At 42.8% G+C, this 15,947-nt stretch overlaps 1 protein-coding gene across 6 annotated transcripts in view; it reads right to left on the reverse strand.

Annotated features, from left to right (window-relative positions):
- RPRD1B (regulation of nuclear pre-mRNA domain containing 1B) overlaps nt 1–15,947 on the reverse strand; it is a 77,130-nt gene that overhangs the window by 38,683 nt on the left and 22,500 nt on the right. For all 6 annotated transcript variants that reach the window (XR_009522088.1, XM_060030805.1, XM_060030806.1 and 3 more), the window contains 3 exons: nt 15,582–15,694; nt 13,898–14,024; nt 7,412–7,587 (listed from right to left, as the gene is read on the reverse strand). Coding sequence is in view for 5 of the 6 variants with exons in the window: in XM_060030805.1 (XP_059886788.1) it covers nt 7,412–7,587; nt 13,898–14,024; nt 15,582–15,694 (416 nt within the window). In the remaining variant the exon portion in view is untranslated. The remainder of the gene's footprint in view (nt 1–7,411; nt 7,588–13,897; nt 14,025–15,581; nt 15,695–15,947) is intronic.

The following is a 15,947-nucleotide window of genomic DNA, read 5'->3' on the forward strand; positions in this document are numbered from 1 at the left end:
GTGTCTTTCTGCTGTGACCTGACCTTATGAAATAAATAAACTAATTTTAAAAATCCACAATAAACAAACACAAACTCAATAAAAATCACAAGATGTCTGCTTTGAATTGTATTCCTGGTCTGGGCTAACTCTGGGTCTGAGTTTCTTTACCAATTCAGAAGCTGGACTATACAATCTCTAAGGTTCTGTCCAGCTCAGTAATCCTGTTAACGACCTTACCTAGACATCCAGGCCTTTACTTTGCAGAGTGAAGCTGGCTGTCACTGACCATGCCCTGGTGACTTTGTTGAGCGCACACGCATACATACGCGTGCCTTCTAGAGGTGTGTAAGACACTGCCTACTGAAAGGAGGCGCACGCTGTCTTCTACTGTGGTCCCTGATACCGAGGGCACCTAAACAGGGCCTTTGTAATATCAAATGCATCAGTAAGTGATAATCTAGCATCTCTTTTAAAATCTTGCAGCAGAAATTAAAGCACACCTAAATAATTGGGAAGACATCTCATGTTTATGGATTAGAAGGCTTAAGATTGTTAAAATGGCAATAGTGCCGAAAGCAATCTCCAGATTCAATACAATTCCTATTAAAACTCCAACAGCCTTTCTTGTAGAAATGGAAAAGCTGATCCTCAAATTCACACAGAATTGCAACAGGCCCCAAATAGCCAAACAATATTGAAAAACAACAACAAAGTTGAGGACTCACATTCTCTGATCTTAAAACTTACTATGAAGCTACAGTGATCAAAATAGTTGTGATACCAGCATAGGACAGACACACAGATCAGTGGAATAGAACAGACAGTCCAGAAATAAACCCATACATCTATGGCCAACTGATTTTTTACAAAAGTGCCAAGTATTCAGTGGGGGACAACAAATGGTGCTGGGGCAACTAGATATCTATATGCAGACAATGAAGTTGCACGCACGTCCCCCTGCCCCACCTCACGTCATACCAAAATTAACTCAATGACCCAAATGTAAAAGCTAAAACTACAAAACTCCTAGAAGAAAACACAGGAGTAAATCTTCATGATCCGGGATTTGCCAACAGATTCTTAAATGTGATACCAAAACACAAGCAACACAAGAAAAAACACAGTAGAACTCACCAAAATTAAAAACTTACTACATCCAAGGGCATTATGAAGAAATGAAAAGACAACTTATAAAATGGGAGAAAATATCTGCAAAGCATTTATCTGGTAAGAGTTTAATATCCAGAACATACAAAGAACTCTTACAATTCAAGAACAAACAACCCAATTCAAAAATGGGCACAGGTCTTGAATAAACACTGCTCAAAAAAATGATACACAGGGCTTCCCTGGTGGCGCAGTGGTTGAGAGTCCACCTGCCGATGCAGGGGACGCGGGTTCGTGCCTCGGTTCAGGAAGGTCCCACATGCCGTGGAGAGGCTGGGCCCGTGAGCCATGGCCGCTAAGCCTGTGCGTCCGGAGCCTGTGCTCTGCAATGGGAAGGGCCACAACAGTGAGAGGCCCGCGTACCGCAAAAAAAAAAAAAAAAAAAAAAGATAAACAAATGGCCAACAAGCACATGCTAAGATGCTCATCCCCGTTAGTCGTCAGGGAAATGCAAGTCAAAACCACAAGATATCGCTTCACATCCACTAGGATGGCTAGAATTTAAAAAGGACAGACAGTTATCACGTGCTGAGGAGGATGTGGAGAAACTGGAACCCTCCTCATACACTGCTAATGGGAATGTAAAATGGTACAGCTGCTATGGGAAACAGTTTTGGTGGTTCCTCAAAAAGTTAAACATAGCATTCACCTTATGACCCAGCAATTCTATTCCTAGTTATACATATACCCAAGAGAAATAAAACGTATGTCCCCACAAAAACTTGTACACAACTGTTTACAGCACCATTATTCATAATGGCCAAAATGCAGAAACAATCCAACTGTCCATCAACAAATTAATGGGTAGACATTTTTTCATATCTATACAATGGACAATTCAGCCATAAAGAGAAATGAAGTACTGATACATGCTACAACGTGGATGAACCTAAAAAACATGTTAAGCGAAAGAAGCCAGACACAATTATATGAAATATCCAGCACTGGCAAATCCATGGGGATAGAAAGCAGGCTGGCAGTTGCAAGGGGCTGGGAGGAGGGAGCGCATAGGGAATGACTCGTTAATGGGTACAGGGTTTTCTTTTGGTATGACGGAATGTGAAATGTTTTGGAACTTGATATAGGTGGTGGTTGCATAATACTATGAATGTACTGAACGCCACTGAAATGCATACACTTTTTTTTTTTTTTTTTTTTTTGCGGTACGTGGGCCTCTCACTGTTGTGGCCTCTCCCGTTGCGGAGCACAGGCTCCGGACACGCAGGCCCAGCGGCCATGGCTCACGGGCCTAGCCACTCCGCGGCATGTGAGATCTTCGTGGACCGGGGCACGAACCCGTATTCCCTGCATCGGCAGGCGGACTCTCAACCACTGCGCCACCAGGGAAGCCCATGAAATGCATACACTTTAAAATGGTTATTACTTTTATGTTCTATACATTTCACCTCAATTAAAAAAAAATCTGCAGATAGGAACACATCTCCCCAGAGCTCTTCCCTGTGTGGCATATAGTCTGTGTGTGTACCAAGTGGCATGTATATCACAGAACTGTCTCCTCTCAGTTCTAGAGCACTGCTAGTCAAACACCACGATGTAAAAGAAACCAACTGATGTGTTAAGGTGGTAAAATTTTGGGTACCTTCCCCCTTTTGATTTTTTTTCTTCAATGCTTGTACAAATAGATTTCCTTCTCTCTCTCTGCTTTTCACATGCCCTGATCAGTCAGACGGAACATACCACATCATACTTTCTCCAAACAAGACGGGAACTTTGTCTGTCCTACTCTATGGCTTGTAAGCTTCTAGCAGTCACTTGGGGTAATGGTCACCTCTGTCACCCAGAAACAAACCTTCCTTTTGCTCCAAGAACTGAAGTTTAGAGGCTTTTCTGGTACCTTTGGCCTTTTCCTTTTTGAATTCACCTTCTTCTGTATCCTCCACATTCCTTATCCTCACTTCGGGGCTGCTGTTTGTGCTTCCTTCTACATGCCTTCTTTCCCATTTCTGTGTTTCCTCATGTTCATGACAAATATTAAGCAACTCTCCTTCTAACCCTGCCTGGAGTTTAAGGCCAATGTCTACCATAACACCCAAAAGGAAAAGCAGAAATAAAAGAAAAGGTAAAAAAAAAATCATCTCAAAATGAATCATGATTCTACTTCAAGGAAAAAAAAAGAAAAGCAACACAAAGGAGGAAACCCCCAGTTTCCATCAAATACTCACCTTTCTTTACTGATATATTCTTTACAACCAAGAATTAATTTTTTAATTCAACCTAGAAAATCCTCTTCTTTATGAAATAAGGTTTCATCAGGTGATAAATTTCACTCACAGAACAAATATTTACTGAGGAACAATTATGTTCCTGACGCTGTAAGAGCAGCCAAAGAGCACATACTCGAATGAACTTTGGAAGACCTGCTGAAGGCAGTATGTTGTTCAAAAACTGCCCGTGCATTTTATAAATCTCTTAAATTTTAAATAAACTTCGGATCAAATTAATGTTAAACATTAACATATTCATTTTTCCTTGGTCTATTTTAACTTAGACACAGTGAGTTAGGACAGTTCCCTTACTTAGAACATGTCTCACATTCTACTTTAACTCCCTTTTCGCTGTTTTTCTCACACTAGAGTGGAAGCTCATTGACGGGAGAGCGTACATCATGCTCCTCTCCGATTACCTCCTGCCTGGCATGGGCTTTGTTGACTTCATGGCTGAGTAAGCAGCCCTTGAAAGAGTATGGAGCCTAATTCCCACAGGAGGGCTCCGGCACCCCGCTTCCATACCTTCTGTCTTTGCCTCCTTTCATAAATCTGTCTGCTCCAGCCTGGCTGTTCTCCATTTATAAATATACTTCCCTTCTTCAACTGCTACTTCCTTTTAAGAAAAGGCTTTAGTGCCTGCGAGGAAGTTTGGACTTAACCTTAAACCACAATCACAATTGCCAGTTGTCTCCTTGATCTATATTATATACAATCCCTCAGTTTGGTTTTATGTTCACCGATGCTGTTTACTCAAGAATATGATTTCCTTGAGGGCAGAAACACAATCTCTCTGTGAGCCATAACTCTGTCTTCTACATCCCAGGGTCTGAATCATCCTAGGCTCTGAATCATTATATTCCCTATCCCAAACTTTAGAAGCCACTGAGAAATCTAACATAAAATTCTCAAGTGAAAGAATAAAAAGGTATGATTATTACGTAAGGAAGATATAAACTTGAAGGAAAAAAAAAACCTTACGTGTTAACAAATTAGAACTTTGGGAAGAAAAGACCCTCAAGCAAATAATTACATTTCTAGAGTTCTAAGAATTCCATATTCTACACCGACAGCAATGAAAAGATTAAAAAATAAAAGCAGGGCTTCCCTGGTGGCGCAGTGGTTGAGAGTCCACCTGCCGATGCAGGGGACATGGGTTCGTGCCCCGGTCCGGGAAGATCCCACATGTTGCAGAGCGGCTGGGCCCATGAGCCATGGCCGCTGAGCCTGCGCGCCCGGAGCCTGTGCTCCGCAATGGGAGAGGCCACAACAGTGAGAGGCCCGCGTACCGCAAAAACAAAACAAAACAAAACAAAAGAAAAAAATAAAAGCAGACTTCATCATGTGGCAGTTTTAAAACAAGTATTGGCAGTATTAAAAAAAAAAATGTTGAAAAGGTAGGTAACTTTATTTACTGTCCTCATCAGTAAGAGACTTTTGGAAGATTTATAAGAATTCATAGTAATAATGCATCTTTCAAGTGGCACATACTTAGCAAGTTTTATCATCACTGTAAGGATATAATGGAATTAAGACCAGTCTATTATGGGATATGAGAGAAAAATCTCAGATTCTAGGGAGTAAACTGTTCATATTTTTAGCAAACATGGATAAAGAAAGAACTAAAACCATCTTTCAACATCTTATGTTATACCTAGTAGTTTGTTTTTTTAAATGTAGCAAATTTAGCTCCACTTTTATGATGAATAGTTTTGCTCATGTGGCTGAGAGACATGGTTTGGAATAAGAACTGGCAGTTCAGAATCTGTACTTTCCAGTGGTGGGACATACCTGTTCTGATTCTTAAAGCAATGGAATTCCAATGCCCAGATGAGTAAAGAAATTTGGGCTGGAAAGCAACAAAACACACTCAAATCTCTGATCCGTCTCTCTGCCTTAATGACCTCTTGTGGCATCTAGCAAACCACTGGTTCTACAGAAACCAGAATGATCCCCCAAGAAATATAGGGAGGAAAGTGCAACTATGAGGAAGGGAGACGTACAAAGAGTTAATTCACGCTACCAACCCAATCTCCTTCTCAAAGACTCTGTCCTCTATGGTAGCGTGCCATGTTCCACCCAACAGCAGCTGCTCATGATAATCAATGTCTGACAGATCAGAGAAAGCCCTTAATGTGTTGCCAAGGGGCAGTTCAACAGATGGCATGGTGACTTACAACCAGAATCATTAATTACACTCTCTTATTAGTCCCAGGGCACAGCGCTGAAAATGCTTCCTCAGTGAAAGATGAGCATTTCAGATAAATGACCGTCTGGTACTGCCTGTCAAACTCCCTTTAGGATTTCTGGTCAGTGTTGATTTCTAAATCTAAGCCATACTATTTTTATAGCCGTTTCCCATCTTCCACTTTCAAGCTGGCTAGGAATATGAAATTTCCACCACTACTACCCATCACAGCTCCTGTAGTCATTGCAGGTAACAACATGGTAAACAGCGTCCATCCTTCGTTTCCCCGCACAAGTCAGGTGACTGTGTTGAAAGGCAAACACAACCATGTCAGCCACAGGGCTAGCTCACTTTTCCCTCCCTCTGTGCCAGAGAATGTGTTTCTTTAAGTACAGGGCTGGGGGAGGGGGACCATCCCCTCCCTCCCCAATCTACTCTGTTTCTTGTAGTAAGCGACTGATTCTCCAACTCAAAACTGTCTTCCCTTCCCAAACCACTGGCTGCAACTCTTCTCCACGTCTCTTTGAGAAAAAGAAGGGCAGACACTCCTGAAAAGGAAGCGTAGCAGCTGGAAGCAAGCCAAAGTTCCCAAATGTCCACACTGCCGGTTCAGTTATCTCAAAGGACTGAGGATAAGCCACCATGTATTTAATTAAGAAGCCAGACAAACGCAAACTAGAGAAACTAGTTCTGAAGGCCCTCCCCAAGGGCACTCAGACAATGTCAGCTCAGGGTAGAAATTAGTTCCTTCTCAACAGTACGAGAACTGGGCTCCATAAACATCACTATGTTTACGTGGAATTTTAGAACAGACTGCAGACAGAGCTTAGAGGCACACTACTTATTGGCCTCAGCAAGGATACAAGTTGGAAATAAATCTCAGTATAACCCAAAAGAAAAAAATTTCAACTATTTCCCAAATATTACCAAACAAACATTCTTTGGTTTTGCTGAATGCCTATTCTTCCTGTACCTCAATATACGTTTTGGGCTTTTTTTGGCTGCGTTGGACCTTTGTTGCTGAGTACGGGCTTTCTCTAGTTGTGGCGAGCGGGGGCTACTCTTCGTTGCGGTGCGTGGGCTTCTCATTGCGGTGGCTTCCCTTGTCGCAGAGCACCTGCTCTTACGTGCGCAAGCTTCGGTAGTTGTGGCTCGCGGGCTCTAGAGTACAGGCTCAGTAGTTTTGGAGCACAGGCTTAGTTGCTCTGCGGCATGTGGTATCTTTCTGGACCAGGGCTCGAACCCGTGTCCCCTGCACTGGCAGGCAGATTCTTAACCACTGCACCACCGGGGAAGCCCTACAGTTGTGTTTTTTTAATATGAGTTCAAACTAAAGCAACAGTAGTACCCTAAATGCTGTTATTTAAGGCTTCATTGTTTGTTTTCTGCATTTCCATTTGTTCTTTCCTGGACATATAAAAACATGACTTTGATTTTTAACTAGGTTCAGATAATTACAATATCTGATAAGGAGCAGCTAAGCCCGTGTGCCACAACTACTGAGCCTGCGCTCTAGAGCCCGTGAGCCACAACTACTGAAGCCCGCGTGCCTAAAGCCTGTGCTCCACAACAAGAGAAGCCACCGCAATGAGAAGTCCGCGCACTACAATGAAGAGTGGCCCCCACTCGCCGCCAACTAGAGAAAGCCAGCGCGCAGCAGTGAAGATGCAACGCAGTCAAAAATAAATAAATTAATTAATTAAAAAAAAAATCTGATGGACGTTCTCATCTCATGAATTTTTTTAAAAAGAAAAAAAAACGTGTTATTTAAGGCATAATAAAAACCTCCTAATGTGGGTTGCAGGAAGGGAAACTTGGGAAGTTTGGATCTGCCTTGCAATGTACTCACTTCTAGTTTTTTCTCCTTTTCTGACAAAACATCTTTCTGGTTCTGGGTGTACTCCACCAACATCCGAGCCAGCTGGCGTCGGTCTTCCAGTTCTGCCGCCAGGCGCCCGTTATATTCGGCTAGTAACAGACATGCTTCATCTACTGTTTTTGAAAGACGTTCAGCTGCCTCTTTGTCTAAGTACAAATGAGACCAAAAAAAAAAGAGAGACAATATACAATGACACAGGCATAATTGCAAACATTTCTGGGGGAGGTTAGTTTCTCCCCTAACATTGAAGTCCAAGAACAGGCCAGAACCTGTAGACAAACAATGGACTGGCTGACAGAGAAATCCAAAGGTACTCACTCCTGTCAACAAGATGGGACATTTCTGAATTACCTGAAGTGAGGCAATTGTACAAAGAGGGGAATCTGGTAAATGATTTCTAAATGCTTCTACCAAAAAATGAATAAATATAAATATCTATAGCAACAAAAGCTCTACAAATAAACAGAAAGAGATATTTAAGGTCATTTGTGAAACAATATTTCCCTGCCTCTGAGAATTTCAAAGGTGCTTTCATTCATATTATTTCATTAAATATTCTTTGCATATCCCTCTGAAATACAAAAGCAAGCACTCATTTCTTGGGTGTGGAAACTAAGACTTAACAAAAGTGACAGGTTCAGTAGCAGGTTCTTTGCTGAGGAGCTGAGACTCAAAACCACATCTATAAAATGGACCTATAGGATTCTACTTCTTAAACTATGTAAGCCTTAAACCTTTTCTTCTATTTAACAAAATATAGGGTCTGATAAGAAGCTTTCAAATGAGACCCACGCTGAGAAATACTTTATATAAATACACAAAAATAAAAGATACAGAAGTTTCATAAAACAATACTTTCCTTAGTGTGTGCAGGGTGTTCTATCTTCTAACCCATAAAAAAAAAAAAAAAATGTTGGTCATTATCTACCAGACTGATTTCAGGTCCAATTAATGGGTTGCAACTCATTGTTTGGGGAAAAAACTGTGCGGAAGAATCAAAGAAAGGGTATCCTTGGAAAGAAGGGGTGAACAAGGCTCAACATTAGGAAATAAGAAAAGACAAAGGACTATTTGTATTTCAAAGAAGTGATGTAATTAATTACGTGTGGTTATGGTGAGATTAAAATTTTTAAGCAGGTATACCTCATTTTAAAAAGGCCTTAAAGGATCGAGAGAGATCGGTGCTTTGAAACAAAGCACTAGAGACTCCAGTAGTTCCATGGGACAAACTCAAAGTGAGTTACACAGTGATACAGATCCAGTGCTTCCTATGAATACAGGTCGACAAGATGAGAGACCTCAGCACTGTCATACGTTAACCGGGATTTAAGAATTCCAACACAGTTTCTCTGGCAAACAGTCTGCCTGACTTTTAGATGCCTTCTCTACGTGAATACTGGAAGATGGACTGTTGAGGGATTCCAAATTAGGCCTGATGTCAAAGATCAGGTACTTCTATGCTCCTTGGGGGCAGGGAAACAACAGGATGTTCTTGGTGGAGGAGCACTGAGCCAAAGAGAACACAAAGGAAAGAGACATCGTCAGCCGTGGAGGGTGGAGCAGACGGGACACTTACTCTTCTAGACTGGCGGTGCGGCCTGGGACTGAGCTGCTGGGGGGCTGCTTTAGCTTTGTCACTGCTTAGCTATTGTTTGTAATGGTTAATTCATTAAAATGTGTAAGTGCCTGTGGCAGAAAATGGCAAGGAAAACACTAATTTTTGAGATTAAAATAAATAAACAAAACCAATTCTTTTACACTCCAAGAAGTGTACAAAGGAAATAATTCATTCACACAAATAATTACAAACCAGAAAAAGAAGCTGCAATAGTTTTATGAGCTATAGAAGAATATGCAGCCAAAACGTAGCAGTGAGATGCTCACTTCGAAGAACTTACCTGTGGCTGTCCTCACATGCTCTGTCTACCCTCCCAGCCACACAGACGAGGGCTGTGTCCTCTTTTGGCCAGCCCTTCACTTGCGCGTGGGCATCCCACCCCCTCCTGCTTACTCCAAGACTCAAGTTTCTGGGTCTGTCCCCTGCGTTTCCCCATGCCTCATCAACTTCTCTCCCTCCGGAAGCACCCCACCAGCACACACACACACGCTGCTCTATCTTCTGTGTGTCACTCTCTAGCTATTGCTCCACATCCCTGATCCTCTTAAAGCAGAACTTCTCAAGAGAGCTGTCTATCCTCCTGGTACCCACCTCCTCCCCTACTGCTGTCACTAAACTCACTCCAATCAAATTTTACACTCCAAATCTTCCAATTAGCCTCACGAACATGTGGGCTCCTATTGTGTGTCCAACACTGTTCTAGGCTCTGAGTCAAAAGGTAACACAAAGGACAAAAACCCTCTGCCTGCAAATTTACAATCTCAGGGAGGAAGAGAAATAAGTAATACACTATAGTTTAGTTATTTACCAGCTGAAGATAAGAACTCTACAGAAAAATAAGGCAAAGGAGGAAAAATGGGGCATTCAGAGGGAGGAAGGCAATTTTAAATAAGGTAGCCAGGGACTTCCCTGGTGGCGCAGTGGTTAAGAATCCGCCTGCCACGTGGGTTCGTGCCCCGGTCCAGGAAGATCCCACATGCTGCGGAGCGGCTGGGCCCGTGAGCCATGGCCGCTGAGCCTGTGTGTCTGGAGCCTGTGCTCCGCGGCGGGAGAGGCCACAACGGTGAGAGGCCCACGTACCACAAAAAAAAAAAAAAAAAAAGAATCCGCCTGCCAATGCAGGGGACACGGGTTCGACCCCTGGTCCGGGACGATCCCACATGCCACGGAGCAACTAAGCCCGGGCACGGCAACTACTGAGCCTGAGCTCTAGAGCCTGTGAGCCACAACTACTGAAGCCCGTACACTGCAACTACTGAACCCACCCACTGCAACTACTGAAGCCCGTGTGCTCTAGGGCTCATGTGCCACAAATACTGAGCCCTCATGCTGCAACTACTGAAGACTGCGCGCCTAGAGCCTGAGCTCCGCAACAAGAGAAGCCACTGCAACAGAAGCCCGCACACTACAACGAAGAGTAGCCCCAACTTGCTGCAACTAGAGAAAGCCTGTGCACAGCAACAAAGACCCAATGCAGCCAAAGGAAAAAAAAAGAAAAAAGGTAGCCAGGGTAGGCTTCACTGAGGTGATACAGAAACCAAGGGCTGGAGGTAGTGAGAGAACAAGCCATGTGACTATCTGGGGAAGATCATTCCAGGCAGAGGAAACAGCCAAGTACAAAGGCCTTTGGAGGGGAAAGTGCCTAGCAAGGAACCCATATGACTAGAGTGTTCTGAGCAGAGGGGGGACATGATCCAACTTCCATTTTAGCAGATCACTCTGGTTACTATGTTGATGACAGAAAGATGACTGGGGGACAAGCAGGCAGCAGGGAGAGCAGATAGGAGGGTACTGTGATAATTCTAGTGAAGGTGGTGACTTGCACCAGGTGGCAGCAGCGGAGATGGTAACAAGGTGTCAGATACAAGTTGTAGCCCAGATCAACAGGAATTATGAGGGGGTCATCTACTGAGATGGAAAAGACCGTGAGAGAAATTTTGGAGGGAAGATGAGAAGTTTGGTTTCGGACAGGTCAAATCTGAAATGTCTTTCGAGCTATCCAAATAGTAACACTGAGCAGGAGGCTGGATATATGGGTCTCAAATTCAAGGGACAGGTCAACACTAGAGATATAAATTAGGGGATCATTAACAGAAAAATTGTTATTTAAAGTCATCGAACAGAATGAGAGGAACTGTCAGTGAAACTAACTAGGAAAGAGGGCTAATTACTCAAAATTAAGAGGTGAAGGAGAAGGGGAGAAACCAGCAAAGGAGACTGAAAAGACACAATCAGAGAGAGGGGAGGAATGCTAGGAGAATATGCAGTCCCAGCTTCCTCCTGCTGCTCTAACATATCACCACAAACCTGGTGGCTTAAAACAACATAAATGGATTGTCTTAATATTCATTATCATGGCCCCTTCCTCCATCTTCAAAATGCATCTCTCTAACTTCTGCTTCCACAGTCACAGCTCCTCTGACTCTTGCCCTCCTACCTCCCTCTTATAAGGACCGGGCCCACTTGACTAAGCCAGGATAATCTCTCCACCTCAAGATCCTTAACTCAGTCACATCCACAAAGTCCCTTTTCCTATATAAGATAATATATTCACAGGTTCTGAGGATTAGGACATGGACATTTTGGCGGATCATTATTCTGTCTACCACACCAAGTGAGAAAGTACTTTCAGGAAGAAGAAATGATCAACTGGGCCAAATGTTACTGAGATCAAGTTAAGATTGGGCAAAAAATTCACCACTGAATTTCAGCAATATGGAAGTCACCAGCAACACTAATAAGAGCAGAGTCAGTGATGTGGAACCAAAAGAAAACGGGCAGGCGGGCGGGGTACAGGGCACGGATGGAGACAGGTGAGCACTGGCGATCTATATTAGAATGTTTTGCTATAAAGAACAGAGAAATGAGATGGTAGCTGGAGGAAGATATGGGTCAAGAAAAAAATTTTTCCCAAATGGGGAAAAAATACACGTTTTTATGCTATGGAGAATGATCCAGTAAAGGGGAAAAAAAAACTGGATATGCAGGAGAAAAGGGGAGAATTGTTGGAGCAGTGTTCTTGAGTAGGTGAGAAGGAATAGGTCTAACAGGCAGAGGGGCTGCTTTAGAAAACAGCATGCTCATCCACAGAAATAGGAAGAGAAGTGAGCCAGTGTTTATTTGTTTTGCCCAGCCACATTCAGTTGTGAACGGTGACCGCCAGGAGCTGGGGTGGGGGAAATGAGTTGTTATTTAATGGTATAGAGCTTCAGTTCTGCAAGATGAAGAGAGTTCTTGAAATTGGTTGCACAACGTGAATGTACTTAACACTTCTGAGTGGCACACTTAAGAATGGTTAAGACGGTGAATTTTGTTAGATGTAGTTCACCATAATTAAAAATCAAAATAAATAAATAATTTTTAAAAGCCATATAAATCCTTTAAGTCAGTGAAAACAAATGAAATTATATACACTGCTAGTTTTATATTAATTTGCTTCCAATTTTGCAGATTGTGATTCTGACAGTAAGAATAAATGAGGTGGTCCTTATAACAACAACAAAGTTGGATTTAACCAGGAGAAAAGTTGGGGTTTTGCCACGAGACTAGAGTGAAGGGAAAAAAGAGCAAAAGGGACTGAGGGTGTGTGTGAGAGAGTGATTATAAAGACTCTAAGTGTAACAACTCCAAGCTGAGTAATGAAGAAAACGAGGCCATAAGGGGAGTAAAGGCTGGGAAAAGGTGGAAAGATTGACAGACTGTGGCATCAACAGGCTGTTAAATCCAGTGGGTTTAATTGTTGGGGTGAGGGATGGTGGCAGTAGAGAGAGCAAGCCCAAGAGGCCTCCGTGTCGTCTTCTCCAACTAAGCACACTCCTGCCTGAAGGTCTTGCTGGGTACCGCTCCCTCCACCTGGGGGGCACTGCCTTCCCTTAGGTCTCCTCACAGCTTGCTTCTTCATGGGGCGGGGGGGGGGCTCTGATCAAAGCCCATCTCATCAGGAAGACCTCCCTGGGCACTTTTGGAACAGCGCCTCCACCCCCACACCTCTGGCTTTCCTTTCCTTTGGGGCACTTAACCTGTGATGGGATGTGGGTGCGGCCCCTAGAGCAGATGCCACATGGGGTGCCTCAAATGTCTGTTGAGTGAAGGAGTATTTCATGAGTAACCTTGATTTCCTTTAAATGGATATGGAGGAAATGAGTGAAGCAGCCAAGGTAAGGGACTGGAAGGAGAAAATGGTGGCCCTCGGACGAGAGTGGAACAAAAGGTTCGAGCTTTTGTAACGGGAAGAACACAGGCTCTGCAGCCTAGGCTGGCAGAAGCACCTGGCGCAGAGCATACTCTACATGAGTTCGCACTTCACTCCTTCCTCTCAACAGCCCACGCATAACGCGGGAAAATGCCAACTGCCCCTCCCTGTTTAATTGGGGGTGATCATCAAGAGGGCAAAATGACATGACTAACAATACAAACCTGGAGTTCTTGGCACTGAAGGCACTATCACCTATGGGGTATGTCAGTGGACAATGTAGAAGTCACAGCACTGAATCACAATTTTTTTTTTTTGGAAAGGGTCATGAGTTTAATGCCTTCCCCCCGTCTGCCCCCCGCACACATAATTTGCACTGTGGTTTCAAAAGACCTTACTTGTACTGAGTACCACAGGCTGTAGCATGCTAGCATTTCTGAAATAATTCCTAGAGTCACTATTCAAGCTCGGACTATTCCAGCAGCTTCTTTGTTCAGCATGTGAGTTATGTTTGCAAATCCCAAGATGACAGAGAACCCAACACCATGTGGAAGGTCTGTATTTGCAGACATAAGCATGTCCTGGGGTTTGATGCATTGGAGATATGTCTCTCTCCCCTCATCTTTCACCCAAACTACCTTCTCACCTGTTATTTTTTCCAAAAGAGAAACATCTTGCACTTCCTGGGGTAAAGAAGCAATTTTCTGTCGGACAGTAGCATCCCCTGATGCAGCATTTTCCAGGTCCTGCAAAGCTTTGATTAGTTCCTCAGTCTGTACAATGAAAACACAAACAACACTATCCATTAAGACATATGGGGATATGGGGTGTAAAGAAACTTAGCTGGAGTTAAACAAGGTGGAGGCAAATTCTAAATATGATCATCCCTGACGTTTAAAAAAATCATTGCTCTTATCCCAGAGTGTATACTGAAGTCAATGATACAAATTCTAAGAGAATGTACATAATTTTTCTAAGTCCATGGTAGAACACAAAAGAAATTCTACATAACTGTGAAAAAGAATTTTTTTAAAGAACATGTTTTTGGCAACTTAAGAAAATGGAGTCTGGTTCATACTGTTTAGTTTCAAAGGATGCATGATCGCTGGTACAGTATGGCCTCCAGTTTAGAATAAAAGTATACATGTCAAATGCTTAGCAATTTGTGTGTTGACTGATTAAATGAAATGACACTACCAACTTCAATTCTTTCTTGAATTTGCACTACAAAATGAATATCACAAAGATGACATTTTTGATTTGGGCAGTCACTCCCAAAATTAACTGTGTCAAGCTCATTAGTTACAAACAAAGAGGGAAGAAAAGCAAGAAGAGCAAACCAAGAATGCATCTTCTGTAAATACCAGAAAGGGTTTTTTTTAATTGTCAGGAAACACACAGTGCTGACAGGTTAGCTAGTCCATAATGACCCTAAGGCTACCATGTAGATGGTAGTCAGGTTATCCTGAAAGTTGGTAATTCAGGCTGTTCTCTTGAAAGTTTTTAAATGCAAAGATATATGGCCTAACACTGCTTTCATTTGACCCCCCGGACTAATTCAACATTTTAACGTAACACAGATCAGACATGCTTCCTATTTACACAAGCCTTAAACACTCCCACGTGTAATAAAATAAAGCTGTTTTAGGCAAAATGAGAGGCAGTGCAACTCAGTGAAAAGAGCATGGGCTCTGCAGTCAGTCAGACCCAGATTCAATTAGAACACTGGGTAAGTTACTTAATCTGTCTCCTTGAGCCTCACTTCCTTTGACTGTAAATGAATAACTACATAAACAAACAGCTAAAACCAACCACACAGAGTTCATGAACTAACTTACACAAAGGGTCAAACAATGCAGATACACGGCTAAAAACTCAATAAGTGCTAGCTCCCTGTTTTAATATTTAAATAGGTTATAGTGTAGTAAATTTGCTACTGCTACACAGACTGTCCTTAGAAACTAATATGTTGTTTACTTATAAGAAACAGCCATGCTATTGGAGACAAGCGATGGTAGAGGACTTTTGAATGCCTTTGTAACATTACCCCTTTACAAAAGTCTATTTTTTTAAAGAATAGTTTCAATTTCTAGGAGTGAAAAAACCCAAATCCAAGTACTCTTACAAGTCCATCCCAGATTCAGGGCGTGCAGAGACAAAATCAAGCCTGCTGTCTGGCAAGCTTCATTAGGTGGATCTTGCACCCAGTGCCAAGAGCTGCCCTCTGGTGATTCCATACTATTGGTCACTGGCGCCACCCTGTGGCCAGAATCTTCAACTAGCGGTCACTTCAAGCCACTCTGCCCTACTCTCTGGGGGTCAAGACATACCAAGAGGGGTCCTGCAGAAGGATCTTGGGGAGAGTAGCTTCCAGGGTAGTCGTCATCCTCCTCCTCTTGTATTTGCTGAAAAGTTCGCTTTAGAGATTTCTTCTCCTCTGTTGCTAGAGGAAAGAAAAAAGTGACAAATTTGCATCACCACAGCCTGTACAGGTAAGAGTCAAATGCTATGCACAATGGGTTGCAAGTAAGAAAGGGTAGAAGGGGTGTACACTTCCAGAGATGGCTTAACATTAACCTTTAAGCCACTTATTTTCAATTGGTGGTCATTCTCTACATTACTGAAAAGAGTCAAAATGGCCTGAGTCTGTCATCTCAGATTGACTCACTGGAAAAATACTACTGAAAAAAAGCATC

The sequence above is a fragment of the Delphinus delphis genome, chromosome 15 (genome assembly GCF_949987515.2).
Source record: "Delphinus delphis chromosome 15, mDelDel1.2, whole genome shotgun sequence".
In the NCBI taxonomy this organism is placed as follows: domain Eukaryota; kingdom Metazoa; phylum Chordata; class Mammalia; order Artiodactyla; family Delphinidae; genus Delphinus; species Delphinus delphis.